This window comes from Myotis davidii, unplaced genomic scaffold (assembly GCF_000327345.1).
Source record: "Myotis davidii unplaced genomic scaffold, ASM32734v1 scaffold309, whole genome shotgun sequence".
Taxonomy (NCBI): Eukaryota; Metazoa; Chordata; class Mammalia; order Chiroptera; family Vespertilionidae; genus Myotis; species Myotis davidii.
The window spans coordinates 510674-527164 of record NW_006383013.1 but is presented as its reverse complement, the minus strand read 5'-3'; the positions used below and the strand labels follow the sequence as shown (position 1 = coordinate 527164).

The 16491-nt window shown below is 43.0% G+C and overlaps 2 protein-coding genes across 5 annotated transcripts in view; one reads left to right on the top strand and one right to left on the bottom strand.

Annotated features, from left to right (window-relative positions):
- Nucleotides 1-7025, bottom strand: part of LIN52 (lin-52 DREAM MuvB core complex component) — a 94978-nt gene extending 87953 nt beyond the window's left edge. The window contains exons 1-3 of one of the 2 annotated variants that reach the window (XM_006778774.2): nt 6836-7025; nt 2284-2358; nt 826-863 (exon numbers count right to left, since the gene is read on the bottom strand). In XM_006778774.2, the coding sequence (XP_006778837.1) occupies nt 826-863; nt 2284-2358; nt 6836-6866 (144 nt within the window). In that variant the 5' untranslated portion in view covers nt 6867-7025. The remainder of the gene's footprint in view (nt 1-825; nt 864-2283; nt 2359-6835) is intronic. The other variant, XM_006778775.2, reaches the window with a different exon arrangement.
- Nucleotides 7026-7335: 310 nt separating this feature from the next.
- Nucleotides 7336-16491, top strand: part of ALDH6A1 (aldehyde dehydrogenase 6 family member A1) — a 25880-nt gene continuing 16724 nt past the window's right edge. Inside the window, exon 1 of one of the 3 annotated variants that reach the window (XM_006778776.2) lies at nt 7336-7466. In XM_006778776.2, the coding sequence (XP_006778839.1) occupies nt 7419-7466 (48 nt within the window). In that variant the 5' untranslated portion in view covers nt 7336-7418. Of the gene's footprint in view, nt 7467-7511; nt 7605-14991; nt 15078-16491 lie in introns of those variants that run through there. The other 2 variants (XM_006778778.2, XM_006778777.2) reach the window with 2 other exon arrangements.

Here is a 16491-nt window from a genome sequence, read left to right as displayed (position 1 = left end):
CTCTATCCACTGAGCCAAACCAGTTCGGCAAAATAATTTATTTTTAAAAATTCATAGTTTGGGCAAAAAGAATGCTGGCGTTACATTAAATATTTCAACTGCCTTCTGTTAAAAGCTTTTAAGCTAAGAAAAGAGGCTAATAGAAAAAGGTCAAAATGCCAAAATAGAGCATTTGGACAGAGGAAGGCATTATCATGAATTAACATGATAATAATATAAACAGATTTCCAGGGCTGTAGTTACAATGTGATTTAAAGATTACTAGAGGCCTGGTGCAAAAAATTTGTGCACTTGGGGGTCGGGGGTCCCTTAGCCCGGCCTGTGCCCTCTCGCAGTCTGGGACCCCTTGGGGGATGTCCACTTGCTGGCTTAGGCCCGCTCCCCGGGGAATTGGGCCTAACCTGGCAGTCAGACATCCCTCTGGCAGCCTGGGAGCCCTCAGGGGATGTCCACTTTCCAGTGGGGAGCAGGCCTAAGCTGCAGTCGGACATCCTTAGCACTGCTAAAGAGGTAGGAAAGGCTCCCACCACCACCGCTGTGCTGGCAGCTGTCAGCCTGGCTTGTGGCTGAGCAGAGCTCCCCCTGTGGGAACGCACTGACCACCAGGGGGCAGCTCCTGCATTGAGTGTCTGCCCCCTGGTGGTCAGTATGTGTCATAGTGACCAGTCAATCCCAGTTGTTCTGCTGTTAGAGTCAATTTGCATATTACCCTTTTATTATATAGGATGACATTATTTTGAAAACAAAGAAACAAGATATATTTGAGCTGTTACCAAGGAGCAAAACATGATATAAACTTCATTAGGTAATTAAAATATTACTTACACTTTTGAAAGAAGCTGCAAATTCAGCAACACCTGGTACTAAAAAGAAAAGATACAACATTATTTATTTAATTTTAGTGTCCCAGACATAGAAGATTCAAATAATAAGAAAACAGCCTGTCTTCAAGCTTACTGTCTGGAAGAGGAAAGAGAGAGTAAATCAATAACTGTAATACTGCTTAAGTTCTCCAAGAAAGATACCAGATGGTATGGTAGAACCCCCACCCCCACCATCACCAAAAAAAAAAGGAAATCTAAATCAGACTGAGGGTGCGGGTGCAGGAAAGCTTCCCCAATTGAACTCTGAAGGATCAGGAATTAGCTAAGTGGGAGGGTGGCAAGATAGAATATCTCTTACCAGATAAAAGTTTAAATTTCCTTTGTAGGTACACGGGTCTGCCAATCTAATTGTTTATTTAAATGTCTTACAGGAAGAGTCACATAAAAAGCCAGATATGTAAAAATAAAATGATGTTCAATCTCACTTAGAGAAATACAAACTACAAATAAAGATCAGTAACATTCAATATCAGCTAGTATGTGAGTAAATGGTCACTCTCATACACAGTCATCCTCTCCCATGTGCACAAAGCTACTTGTACAAGGATATTCATTATCATTACATTATTTGTAATATCAAAAGTTGGATATAATTTAGGTTTCCAAATAGGGTATGAATACATAAACTAAAGTATACTTATACTTTTTTATTTTTTTTTATTTTATTATTTACCATGAATGAGTGAGATCATGTGGTATTTTTCCTGCATTGACTGGCTTATTTCACTTAGCATAATGCGCTCCAGTTCCATCCATGATGTTGCAAATGGTAAGAGTTCCTTCCTTTTTAGAGCAGCAAAGTATTCCATCGTGTAGATGTACCACAGTTTTCTAATCCATTCATCTACTATACTTTAAAAGAAGTAAGTAAACTTAAACCTACTAACATGGAAGGATCCATTAATAAATTACTACCACTAAATGGAATAAGTTAAGTTGTAGACCATGTACATATGACCCCATTGTTATGCCCCCCTCAAAAAACACACACAAAAAACCCCTCTATATACTTAAAAATATATATTTATTTACTTATTTAAATAAATATAAAAAAGGTCAAAAGGATTGTATCAAACTACTAATGGTGATTTTATAAGAGTGATCAAAGGAGGTGAGGAAATTATATTAAGTATCTCTCTATATAAATTGTCTGAACTTATTACAGATTTTTTTAATGATTATTTTTTAAAGGCTCCCCATCATTTCCTAAGTCACAGTGTGTCCTGAAAAAAGTAAACCACCAGCTATTCTGAACATTGGACCACAGAATTCATTCTCTTCCCTTTGAAGAAAAATTAAAATTTTAACCATTACCATTAAATACCTCCTTAAAAAATATCCTTCAATGTAGCACTGGTTCTCCTCCATTGATTCTGATATAAAGAAACCAAAAACTTACATTGTTCTGGCCAAAGATCTGGTGAGGCACGATCAAGTTTTTCAAAACTTAATAAAGATGCTTCCAGATCCGTCCCTGGAACGAAATACCCAGATGAGCCAAGAAGACACAAAACATGTTCATTTACATTTTAAAACATTTCAGTGTCAAAGAACATAACATACTGGAACATTTACCTGGAAGTCTAGATAGCGGAGTTCTATAACTGCAAATAAATGTTGTAAAAATGAATCATTTTCCCTTATCAAACCTCACTTTTCCGATATCTAATGTTTTAGTGGGGTGTCAGAAAAAAATGAGTATCAGCAAACCCACCTGCATCTTCACTCATACTCTCAGACTTTCCTCCAGTTACAACCAATGTCCCTGCTCTCAAGACAAACTCCTCTGCTAGGGTTCTGAATTCCATCTTCTCTTCTCTGTCAAAGATATCATGAGTAATAACATCTTTCTTGCACAGTCAGTTTCTACCATCTCTACTGCTTCATACTCAACAGCAAGCAAGCCTGCTCTAGAATTTCCCTTCTTTGAAAAAGCTCTTCCTTGACTCCATTATCGCCTCACTCCTTCTCTCAAAAGCGCTTGAGTTGTCTGTCTATCTTGCTGCCTCTACGTCCTCACCTCACATTCTCTCCTTAACCCATGACAATCAGGCTTCTGCTCCTATATGCATGGAAACTGTTGTCGTCAAGGTTATCTATGACCTATGTTGCTAAACCCAGTGGTCACTTCTCGGTTTTCTCCTATGTGACCTCTTTGCAGCTTTCACACTGACCACTCTCCTTGAAACACTCCATCTCCAGCTTCTGTAAAACCACTATACTGGTTTTTCTCCTTCCTCCCTGACCCCTTTTCCTCAGTCTCCTCTTTCACTGAGGCCCCATCCTAAACTGGCTTCACTCTCTACACCTAAAGTCTCATGAGAAGATCACATCTAGTCCCACAGCCTTTACTGTGCCAATGACTCCGTATTTATATTTCCAGGCCCAGTCTTTCCCTGAACTTCAGAGTTATGTATCTAACTAATACTTGATATCTCTCTCTATTTACACATGTGAAAAATCCCTTAATTCTAATATGTTCAAAACCATACTCTCCCAGTCCTCTATGTCTCAAGAAATAGCACTACCACAAATCTATTGTCCACAAAGCAGTCAGAACTGATTTTTTTAAAAATGCCAATTAGTTCATGTCACTCTTCAGCTTAAAGGACTTCTTCCCAGCTAAATTCGTGAATTTGTACCTACCATGCCCTATAAAATCCTACATGATCCAGCCTAATTCTTTGATGCCATTTCCTCTCTTGCCTGGGCACACAGTAGATACTGGATATTAACAATAGTTAACATGTGTTGAGTACATATTATATGCTCAGTATGCTAACTAGCTGCATAATTCGGTAATTTAATGACACAAACAGTTTTTAACATTTTCTGAATAAGCCACATCTTTTGAAGTCTGCAAGAAAAAAAGCTATGGATTTATGGACCCACTCCCCCAGAAAATGTACATGTATATAAATGTTTTCAACATGAACTTTTCTCTAAATTGAATTTGTCCCCCAAATGTTCTAAGAGAATTTCCAATAGCATTCTAATTGGTCAAGAACTTGACCCTAATAATTGCCTTAATTAAAGCATCCAAATTGGTAAGAAAGGAAAACTGTGTAACACAAAGTGTCAGTTTTCAAATTCCAAAGAATGTTACCAATAACAAAAATAAGCTTATTGGGAGTAGGAGCTAATAACCAACAGGGGTAGCCTTATGAGAACCACAGTTGGGGGCATAACTCAGAATCTGCTGTGAGGCTTACTCTCATACATTAAGTAATTAGATGGCTTTACTTGATTTCAGCTTTCTCCTTTCCAAAAAAGTCCCAGCAAATTTAGCATTAAAAAGACAAATGAGGTCCTGGCCAGGTATCTCAGTTAGTTAGAGCATTGTCCAGATATGCCAAGGTTTTGATCCCCAGCCAGGGAACATATAAGATTCAACAAATGAATGCATAAATAAGAAACAACAAATCAATGTCTCTCTCTCTCGCTCTCTCTCTCTCTCTCTCTCTCTCTCTCTCTCTTTCTCTCTTCCATCCCTTCCTCCCTCTCTCTAAAATCACTCAATTAAAAAAAAAAGAAGACAAATGAGTAAATGCCCTAATCTTTTCCATATCAACATTATTTGAATTAAATTTTAAAGTCAAGGACAGGTAGAACATTACAAATAGAAGTGAGAGAGCTAGGCAATGGAATATTTTAGGAAGATATACTTATTTAGAAACTGAATTTAAGACCAAAGTGCTCCCCTTGATTTTGTCAGATTAAAAAAAAAAGTTTAGGTGGAGAAGTGAAACTTTGTAAAAGATGAAACTGAAAATTTTTACACATAAAGAGTAGCAATGGAGATTGCTAGAAGATCAAAGGAAGAAATATATAATGTTTCCAATATTCTTCCTGGTTAAAGAAAGGAAAAAGAAATGAGAGAAGACAGGGAAAAAATAAATACAAGGAACACAGCTCTAAAACCTCCAAAACTTAGAAATCTAAAAATAACCGCATAGCCCTAACCGGTTTGGCTCAGTGGATAGAGCATCGGCCTGAGGACTCAAGGGTCCCAGGTTCGATTCTGGTCAGGGGCATGTACCTTGGTTGCGGGCACATCCCCAGTGGGGAGTGTGCAGGAGGCAGCTGATCGATGTTTCTCTCTCATCGATGTTTCTAACTCTCTATCCCTCTCCCTTCCTCTCTGTAAAAAACCAATAAAATATATATTAAAAAAATAAAAAATAAAAATAACCTCATAATAAACTAAAATCTTTAACAGAAATTACTTCTATCACTTGGCTTTTTAAAAAACTGTGGTAAAATATACATAATGAAATTTGCCATTTTAACCATTTGTAAGTGCACAGTTCAGTGGCATTCAGTACATTCACAATGTTGTGCAACCATTACCACAATCCATCTCCAGAACTTCTTCACCTTCCCAAACTGAAACTCAGTGCCCATTAAACAACTCCCCATTCCCTTGGCTGACTATTTAAATGTCACTCCCACTCCTTTCTCTTTCCTGGCATGGGAAGGACATTTTACCCAGAGGGCACCCAGGGCACCCAGTCAAGGGAAGGAATCTCTGTTGACTTTGAACCCATAATTTCTTTTTCTTTTTAATATATTTTTTATTGATTTCAGAGAGGGAGAGAGATAGAAATATCAATGATGAGAGAGAATCATTGATTGGCCGCCTCCTGCATGTCCCACACTGGGGAACCAGCCCACAACCCCAGCATGCGCCCTGACCAGGAATCGAACCGTGACCTCCTTGTTCCTAGGTGGACGCTCCACCACAGAGCCACTGTGGCCGCGCTGAACACCCATAATTTCTTTTACAGTTTACCTGCACTCAAAAAAAAAAACTTAAGACTCGGTTTAACTTGAAACTTAAGCCAAAGTAACATTCTTTCAACTATGAACGAGACAGATCTAGAATTTATGACCCTGTGTGAAAGCGGCAAAGTTAACAGAATAACTACGGTGGCAGAGATCGTGAACAGCGGTGAACAGGGGTATATCCAGATGCGATGTCCTGGGAAAGCTTCTCTGGGAGGTGACAGCTAAAATAAGACCTGAAACCGCGGGAATGTACGTGAATGATTAATCTTTTTCCTCTCCCAAAGCGCCTAGCGTTATGCCTTCCATGTAACCTGTACAGCTTTCTTGGCCTCAATTTCCTCATTCCTGAAATGAACTGCCAAGATTCCTTCCAAACACAAAACTGTGTTGGTGTGAGGAGGGTAAACTACATATCAGTGAAACGGACGTGGGGGTGGGGGCAGTAGACGCAAAAAGTGAGTGTAGAAATGACTGCAAGACCCTAACTCCCCAAAGCAGGATCGGATCGAGCGCAAAGGCACAAGGGCACACCCACAGAACTTAGCTGCTGAGATGACCTGCCCCTTGGACAATATACAGGCAGAAATCGTTCCCTCGGCCCGGGGAAACATACGGCAGAAGCAAGAGAGACTGGGTCGTGTACAGAACTACCCTAAAAAGCTCCACTCTCATTCTCCTGGGGACTCACTCGGCGAGGGGCCGGGAAGGTCCCCCGCTTCTCGAGCTGCCAGGACAACCGTACCAATCTGGGCAGAAAGAGGATGAGGTCGGCCAGCAATCCCAGCTACGGTGGGAGAGAAGAGTGCCAGGCGATCAAAGAGGAGAGAGCCAACCCTCGAATGGGGCGCCCTAGAAGAAAGCTACAAGAAGGCGCCTCCTTTCCCTCGGCTGTAATCTCCGCCGCCGCCCTCCGTGAATCTGGGGCTAAGGGAGCGGCTGGGCCCGGATGGGTCTCCCGCCGGTGCCCGCCTCCACCCGGCTGGTGCACAGCGGGGAAACTGAGCTCCTCCGGAGCATCTGTGAAGAATCGGCGAGCTGAAGACGCACCCGCATCCCGAGGAAGAGAAGTGGGAGGGGGAAAGAGAGGAGCCCAAATTAGACCGGCAGACGGAGAGCGGAAGTTGCCAGGGGGGCAGGCAAAGGATCTCTAAGCCGGCTCTTACCCTCTGTGGGAGACGCCATCTTCCAACCCATGTCACGTGACGCGACCAACCGTCGGCGGGAAAGCGAGGACCCACAAGCCACGCCCCCAAAGGGAAACCGTATCCCCACTCCCAGGCCCCACCTCGTTTGCACCTTCTAGGGCGATCTTTGCCTAGCCCCGCCCCCAGTGCTGGCCACACCCCCTCACGCACTGGAGGAGGCGGGGCGCCTGCCAATTCTAGGAAGGCTTTATTTACTTTCCTCAGTGAGGGGGCGGGGCCGCAGTCGTCTCTGTGGCCAATCGGGGCTCCCGGTGAAGGGGCGTCTTCCCTGCGTGCTGAATGGAGAGCACCCAAGTGAGGGGCGTCCTCCCTACCTCCGCCAACAGAATTTCCTGAGGTGGGAGAGGGGAGAGAGTGCTTTCACTTCTGACCAATCGCCTGTCCCCAAAACTGGGCATGAGGGTGGAGTCAGGAGTTAGGGCGAGTGATTGGCCAGGGAAATGGTCCTCTCTACCAATGAAGAGGCGCGGCAGGATGAAGGGCCAAGTCTGGCAGCTGCAGTTCTGCTGGGGAGTCACGGGGAGTAGAGGCACCGGGAACCATGGCGGCGGTAGTGGCGGCGGCGGCTGTGCGGGCTCGGATCCTGCAGGCGAGTGAGGGTGGCGCCGAGGGGTCGTGCAGCTAGGAACTGGGTCGTTTCCGTCCACTCTCTGAGTCAACCCCATCCTGGCCGACCCTGCTGTTCCCACAAGACCTGTCCGGCCCTGTCCCACCCCCCGCGCTCCAGGTCCGTCCTCGTGGGATCCAGCCCCGGACCATCGTGGGATCCTGCCCCTCCCACCCTTTTACTCTTGAGCCTCCCCTCCTGTCGCTCTGGCCCCTCTCCTCCTCCAGCCCTGCCCCCTTTCTGCGGCCACGCTCGCTTGCACTCACCTCTCCTTGGTCCTCTCACATTCTTTCCCCTTCACCTCTGTACCTGCTACCTCGCTGCCCCGAAACTCCCCTCTTGGTCACCTTTTTTAGAGCCTTTTCACCTGCCAGGAACGTCCAGATGGTATCCTTCCCCCACCCCAACTCACTGTCTCTAATCCGAGCTGCAGGGGGTAGGGAGGAGGAGGCACAGAGGGGCGAGGGTCAGTGGGTGAACTTTGAATCTGCTTCTGGAAGCGTACACCAGGTTTTCCCCCCAAAGCAGCCCTGTGCTGTTTTCCCCAGCTGTGGCCATTTGCTTTTCCATCGCCCCTGGCTGCCCCTTGCTTGCTGAGACTTTGTTAAACTTCTCAGCAGAGTTACAGTGTTCGTATTGGCAGTAAACAAGAAGATATCTAGGCTACTAGTTTGCCCCAAGCACGTGCCAGGGACTAAACAAATGTGAAACAGGTGAGAGAAAAGAAGTGCCAAGTTCCTGCTCCCAAGTCCGTTTTTAGTGGGCGGGTGCACCCTCAGCATTGCCCATGGGCACGGGGTCCGGGGGATTGGGTCCTAGGGAGCCAGCCTGAGAGGTGATAGAGCTGCAGGAGCTCGTGCCCGAGGCCTGTGACCTCCAGCTCTCTCCATAGCCGTTCCCTCCTTGTTCGTGGCTGAGCAAGGACTTAGAAGAGGAGGCGAGATTTACTGCCGACAGCACGGCCCCTCTTACTCATTACCTCCAGCCCGGGGACTTCTTCCTTCATATTACTGGACTTTTACATAATATTGGTATTTACCACTTTTTAGTGAATTCTGCTGCAGAAACGTAATCGTTTTTAAGATTCTTAGCAGAGTCAGCAAAGGTCTATGTTGAAATATGCTATTTAATGGGAAAGTGTGGAGAATGGATTGGACGGGTGTGTCAGATGGATGATATAGCGTCACTTGTATATTTCTTACTGTGATCCAAGTTTTTTTTTTCTAGTGTCCTATTTTAGTAGTAGACAAGCGAAATTTCCACCCTGTGTTTTCCAGTTCTCCTTGAAATCTTTTAATGAAATTTCCTTTTTTTCCTTTGCCTCCTTCCCCTCCCCTCAATCACAATGAATCATTAAGAAGAGAGCCTTAACCCTGGACAGCTGCTCAGCCCTGGGACAGAAGGGTTTCGAGTTCGATTCCCCGTCAAGGGCACATGCGGGAGGCAACCAATCGATGTGTCTCTCTCTTGTCATTGTTTCTCTCTTTCTCTGTCTTCCCCCCTCCTCCGTCCTTTCCACTCTCTCTAGAAATCAATGGAAAAAATATCCATGGGTGAGGATTAAAAAAGAGAGAGAGAGAACGATCCTTAAGAGGGCACTATATTTTGTCTTTTGCATCAAGATGAAGAACCTCCCTCCCCATATACTTTATTTTGGAAATACACTATTTTCTTAGTCATTTGGAGAAACTTCTGAGTTTAGAACAGAAATAGTAATCCTTAAGCCGAATAGTAGTTACTGTAACATGAAACTTTGATAAAGAGTAGCCTAGCCGAAACCGGTTTGGCTCAGTGGATAGAGCGTAGGCCTGCGGACTGAGGGGTCCCAGGTTAGATTCCGGTCAAGGGCATGTACCTGGGTTGCAGGGGCATCCCCAGTGGGGGATGTGCAGGAGGCAGCTGATCGATGTTTCTCTCTCATCGATGTTTCTAGCTCTCTATCTCTCTCCCTTCCTCTCTGTAAAAAAACCATATTTAAAAAAAAAGAGTAGCCTAGATTCTGGCAGTCATGAATATTAGAGGACTATCGCTCTAGCCAGTTTGGCTCAGTGGATAGAGCGTTGGCCTGCGGACAGAAGGGTCCCCGGTTGATTCCAGTCAAGGGCGTGTACCTCGGTTGCAGGCTCCTCCCCATCTGGGTCTGCTCTATTTCGCTGTCTTTCCCTCTCTTCCACTTCAAAAATCAATGGAAAAATAGCCTCAGGTGAGGATTTTAAAAAAATTTAGAGGACTATCAAACTGATCTGTAAAGAAGAGAGTTCATGTTTTCAGTTATTTAAGTACATAGTCAACATAACATCTCTATAATGGTTGTTAGTAAAATTTAGAACTTCTGCTTCTTGTGGTATTTTCGATTCCCATTCAGAAAACCAGTCTTACAGAGTCTCAGTGATTTGCCTCAGTGATGAGGTATAAAAAGCACAGCCTTAGCTGGGTGGCTCAGTTAGTTGCAGGTTTGATTCCAGTCAGGGCACAGAGCTAGGTTGTGGGTTCAATCCCTGGTCAGGGCACATGCCAGAGGCAACTGATCGGTGTTTCTCTCTCTCATCCATGTTTTTCCCTCTCTTTCTCAATTCATTCGTCTCTCCATAAAAAAATCAATAAAAACATATCCTAAGGTGAGGATTTTTTTTTAAAGCACAGGCTTTACAATTATACTGAGATTCTATCCCAGCGCCACCATTTCTAGTTTTTAAGAATTTTGAAAAAAAAAAAGAATGTTTGTGAAGATTAGAATTAATGAATATAACGAAGTTAGTTACCTGACACTTATGGCTGAAGTCATCCAAGGTTTCCCAACTAGGAACGAAATTCAGGAGTCTTGGCATCTCTTTCTGTGTCAGGCACTCTCCCCAGGCTTTGGGAAAGGAGAGGTAAATAAAATACTCACTGAAAGCTTCCCTATTTTAATGCAACAGTAACTGCTAAATAGTAGGAGTGCACAGAGTACTGCAGGAACATATGGAAAGAGCCCCAGACTCAACCTGTGCAGTTCAGGAAAAGCTTCCAAAAGGAGTTGGCTCTGGGCTTGAGTCTTGCAAGACTAGCAGGCCTTTAGCCAAGAGGAGAAGGGAGTTCCTGGTAAAGCAAGTACAAAAATAAACGCTTAGAGAACAAGAAATTTGGTATGGCTGGACTTAGGGTAGTTTCTTCAGCAACAGTGCTAATGATTGTTTCTTAGGAAATGAAGAAACTATAGATATAACCTGTCAAAAACTATTTGATAGTTTTCTTGTTTTTGCCAACGCTTTATCCACTGAGCCAAACCAGCCAGCGCTATGTGATAGTTTTATTATACCAAATGCAATGCCTTTTATGCCTTCTTCACAGCAGGGAGGCTCTGTGCAAGTGAAAAAAATAAAACTAAGTAACCTAGAATGCTCAAGTTGACTGATGCATGCATTTTCTGCCCTATAAGAGAGTATACATGAAACAAAATTAATATCAAATGATTGCTTGCTGTATACTCATTCTTTCATTTGGCAAAATAGTACTGAGTGCTTATTCTATTCCAGAACAGTGCAAGGGGCTGAGGACCATCTAGTGATCTAAGGGAGAGAGACTTAGTAATTAAGATGTTATTCCATAATATGACATGAGAAATAAAGGAATTCAGGTGTTTTATGAACTCTACAATTAGGTACTTCGCCTAGACCTGAGATTAAGACTCAAAAACTTCTGCCCTAGCTGGCATGGCTCAGTGGATAGAGCGTCAGCCTGCGGACTGAAAGGTCCCAGGTTCGATTCTGGCCGAGGGCACATGCCTGGGTTGCAGGCTCGTTCCCCAGTAGGGGGTGTGCAGGAGGCAGCCAATCAATGACTCTCTCTCATCACTGATGTTTCTATCTCTCTCTCCTTCTCCCTTCCTCTCTGAAATCAATAAAAAATATATATTTTTTAAAAGACTCAAAAACTTCTAAGTAATGCCCTGGTCAGTATGGCTCAGTTGGTTGGCTGTCATCCCATGCATCGAAAAGTTGCTGGTTCCACTCCTAGTCAGGGCACATGCCCAGTTTGCAGGTTCAGTCCCCTGTAGGGGGCATGCTGGAGACAGCCAATTGATATTTCTCTCTCCCTCTCCCTGCCTCTCTCTCTAAAAATCAGTGAAAACATTTAAAAAGAAAATTTCCAAGTCTGCTACTTCTCTCACTCTCAGGAGTTAACCTTGTTTCTTCTACTTCAGAGGAAACAGAAACCATAAAGTGAGAACTTCCTCAACTTCCTACTAGCAAACCTACAAAACTGATCCAAAGTGATGGCTAAGTAGAGAAGAAAGTGGGAGTGAATCAAGCAAGGGAATGAAGAAATTTCAGGCAAGAAGCAGCAGCCTCTGCAAGAACAAAGAGAGCTCAAACTATGTTCCAAATGGCAGGAGCATAGCACAGAGGAACCTATGAAACTAGAGAAGTAAAGATACTATGTAAGTCTTCTCAGCAACATCAAGATTAGTCTTTATCCCTAGGGCAGTGGGAAGCCATTGGAGGGTTTTAAACAAAAGGATGATCTAACCAGATTTGTGTTTTAGGAAGACCCTCTGGCTATGAGATGGAAACTAGGTTCACAAGACTTAAGATTGAAATCCAGGTTAGAGACAATGATGGTACGGGTGATGGCAGGAGGGGTAAAGGAAAAGGGTGTATTCAAAGATTTCTGGGGGAACAAATTGCCTGGACTTAATTTATTCACTGTGGAGAGAAAGGGAGGAGTTGGGATGACATTCAGGTTTCTGGTTGGGCAACTAGGTGAACAGTAAGCAGTCCCAGTCACTGCAAGGTGGCCTATAGGAAGCAGAAAGATTGGTGGGAAGAAGATGAATTCAGCTTTTTCAACCTGTACCTAAATAACAAGTGGAGATAGAGCAAAGACAATTAGTTATGTGGATATTACCTGAAGAGGAAGATTCTGGCTAGGAACTACAAATTTGGGCATCATCAGGATCTAACTTAGCCACAGGAGGAGATAAAATCACTCAAGGAGAGTATGCAGACTAAGAAGAAAAGAAGGCCTAAGACCCAATTCAAAGTGGCCAGGCAGAGGAGAATGAACTAGAAAGGAAGGCAGAGAAATAGCGCAGGAGAAAGAAGAGATACGCGGGTATCACAGAAGGCAAATGAAAAGGGGGTTCAGGAAGGAGGGCGTGATTACTGTGTTATATAAAACTAGTGGCTCGGTGCATGAAATTAGTGCACTCGACAGGGGGCGTCCCTCAGCCTAGCCTGCGCCCTCACAGTCTAGGAGCCCTCAGGGGATGTCTGACTGCCACAGAAGTGGGAGATGCTCCTGCCACCACCACTGTGCTTGCCAGTCTTGAGCCTGGCTTCTGGCTGAGTGGTACTCCCCCTGTGTGAGCCACTGACCACCAGGGGGCAGCTCCTGTGTTGAGTGTCTGCCTCCTGGTGGTCAGTGTGTGTCATAGTGACCGGTTGTTTTGCCATTCAGTCAATTTGCATATTAGCCTTTTATTATATAGGATTTCCTAGGGTTGAGAGACCAAAGAAAGGCCGACAATTCCTTTATTACATAAAGTTTATTAAGGGAACTTATATCTGAGGATCCTCTTGGGTGACTGGAAGATGGTATGGATATCCTTTGTGCCATGTGGCAGGCACTAAAGCAAGCATGTCAAACTCGCAGCCCACAATGAATATTTTTGCGGCCCAGCCAATATAGTGGTATGTAAAAAACATTTTAATAAAATTTTGTAACTTTATTTTTACAATATTCTGTTAGACATAATTATTAATGACAAACTACAACATTGGCTAATGACAGATTACTATAATCATGTTGCATTCCTTTCCCTTATGCTCCTTACTGGCAGGAGCACCATTTCTCTCCACTAATATTAGCAGTGAATATTTTAGCAGCTGATTGCCACATTAGTCTTGTACTGACTTGTTTGGTGGGTGCAATAGGAAATATTTTGCTTTCGGAAAACAAGAAAAACAGGTTTATTTGCGTTATGCTTATTTGTGCAGTTATTCAGTGTCTGGTAGGTTAATGTTCAAGAAAAAATATTAATTTTTATTAAAATGTTCTATTTTATGTTAACGATTACCAATTTATATCAGCCCTTTGTATTTAGCATGTCTCTATCGAAATGAATCTATATTTCTATGAAAATTGAAGCTTTTGTTTTTTTTGCAATCCACATAAACTTAAACCTTGTTTATTTGGCTCATGTTAGCCTTTGAGTTTGACATGCTTGCACTAAAGGGTTCTATAGGACAGGGCTGGATGGATAGGGTACTGGGGCATGAGCTACCCCAGATAAGGGCGAAATGTTTTGTGTGCTTGATTGAGGTGGGGGTAATGACCTATTCCAGGAACCACCATGCTTGGGGCATAGGGGAGAGGTAAATTAGATAGTCCCTGGGGGGATTTTTGGGAAGCAATCTTTGTTCTGGCCAGGATCTAGTTAGCAGGGCCCCATAGCTGTCACATCATGGCATAGTCTTTCCTCCACACCATGTCACCTTTGCTAAGAGGTCAAGTATGATGGAGTCCATGGGATGTAGGAAGTTACTGGTGTTCAGTCATGAAGGTTGGAATAGATTGAAGAGTTAGTGGGAGATGAGGAAATAAAGGTAATTAGTATAGAGCAGCAGTGGCCAACCAGTGGTCCATGAGGTCCTAATGGTTGGCGACCACTGGTATAGAGGACCCTTGCTATTGGATGGAGAGAGGTTTATAAGATACAGGAAAGAAACGATAATTGATGGAAGTATAAGAGCCAGCAGGAGCCCAGGCCGGGTGGCTCAGCTGGTTGGGTGTCATCCTGTGCACCAAAAGGTTGCTGGTTCAATTCCCTGTCAGGGCACATGCCTGGGTTTCAGGTTCAAACCCCACTAGGAACGAACTGGAGGCTGCTGATCAATGTTTCAATCTCACATCAATGTTTTTCTCTCCCTCTCTCTTCCTCTCTCTTGAAAAATCCATAAAAATATATTTTTTTGTTTTGTTGTTGTTAATCCTCATCCAAGGATATTTTTCCACTCGTTTTTAGAGAGAGTGGAAAGGGGGGGGGGGGAGGGACAGAGAGAAACATTGATGGGAGAGAGACACATTGATTGGTTGCCTTCCACGTGCACCCCAACTAGGGCCGGTTATCAAGCCTGCAACCGGTATGTGCCATTGACTGGAATCACACCCAGGATCCTTCAGTCTGCAGGCTGACGCTCTGTCTACTGAGCCAAACCAGCTAGGGCAATACAAATATTTGTTTTTTAAAGAAAGAAATTTTTAAAAAGAGGCAGCAGGAAAGGTTGGTGCATGGATTAGCCTTAGACTGGAGGACAGACACCATTTCAGTCAGTCCACAGATATTGATTGTGCACCTCTGTCTCCCAGTCACTTTGTTCTCACAGAGCTTGCTAGCTACTTTCTCCATTATAAGAGGGAGGAAGGAAAAAAGATGGGTATAATTGCAGGTCAATTTTATAGATTTGCTAGTAGGAAATTCTCATCTCATGGTTTCTGTTTCCTCTGAAATTTAGGAAAGCAAAGTCAGCTCCTGAGAGTAAGAGAGGAAGTAGCAGAGTTGGAAGTTTTAAGAGAATTGATAAGTTTTTAAATAGCAAGGAGTGAGAACAAGTAAGTATTTATAATAATAAAATAATAATTACAGTTATTAAACACCAACCATTTTTCATATCTGTACAGTTTTGATCACAATAACTCTGTAAAGCAACCAGTGCGTGCCTTGACCGGAATCGAACCCAGGACCCTGCAGTACGAGGATTGACGCTCTATCCACTGAGCCAAGCCGATTAGGGCAATACAAATATTTTTAAAGCAGGTGAACAAACCTATCCTAATGGAACTTACAATCTTTTGGGTAACAAGTACTTAGGCAATTACAACAGAAACAAATAAACCTGATAGGGGAAGTATTGGCTGCTATGGAAGTACAAAAAGAGGAACACCTAAACTAATCTGAGGTGGAGGGAGTCCAGCCCAATGCACTTTCTTTTGTTCAATAGATATTTATTGAACACCAACTATGTACCACATTGGTATGGGGGACATGGCTATAAATAAGACATGGTGGGCTCCAGGACAGTGTTGGTGGTTTGAGATAGCTTTTGTGAGGAATGGAGGAAGAAGCACAATAGGCATTTAGAAGGTTTGTCTGCTGGTCCAAAGGACCCTTTCTCCTGGACAGTGCTACAGGTGCACAAATTCTTGCACTTCATGAAGCGCTAAACCTTTAGTTAATGTGTTCTCTATTCAGACAAGATAATAGGTTAGTATATTCCAGTCCAAGGTATTTCATATTGCTCACTTTGATTAGACTTTAATATTTATTAAATCAACTTCCATAACATATACATATACAAACTATTTATTTAGAGTAAGCATGTCAAACTCAAAGGCTAACACGGGCCAAATAAACAAGGTTTAAGTTTATGTGGGGCGCCAAAAAACAAAAGCTTCAATTTTCATAGAAATATAGGTTTATTTCGATAGAGACATGCTCAATATAAAGGGCTGATATAAATGATTAATTGTTAACATAAAATAATAGAACATTTTAATAAAAATTAATATTTTTTCTTGAACATTAACCTATCAGACACTGAATAACTGCACAAATTAATAAGCATAACACAAACGTATTTTTCTTGTTCTCCAAAAGCCAAAATATTTCCTGTTGCATACACCAAATAAGTCAGTACAAGACTAGTGATGTGACAATAGGCTACTAAAATATTCGCTGCTAGTATTAACGGAGAGAAATGGTGCGCCTATGCGTAAGGTGCATAAGGGAAATGAACACAACACAATTATAGTAATCAGTCAGGGAATGTTATAGTTTGTTATTAATAATCTACACTAATAAAAGAGAAAAATGGTAATTGGTGTACGACGCTACCCTTTTCATTGGCTAATCAGGGCTATATGCAAATTAACTGCCAACTCAGATGGCAGTTAACTGACAACAAAGATGGCGGTTAATTTGCATATGTAGGCACAATGCAGGGAGGCGAAAGGGAAAGCAGGAAGA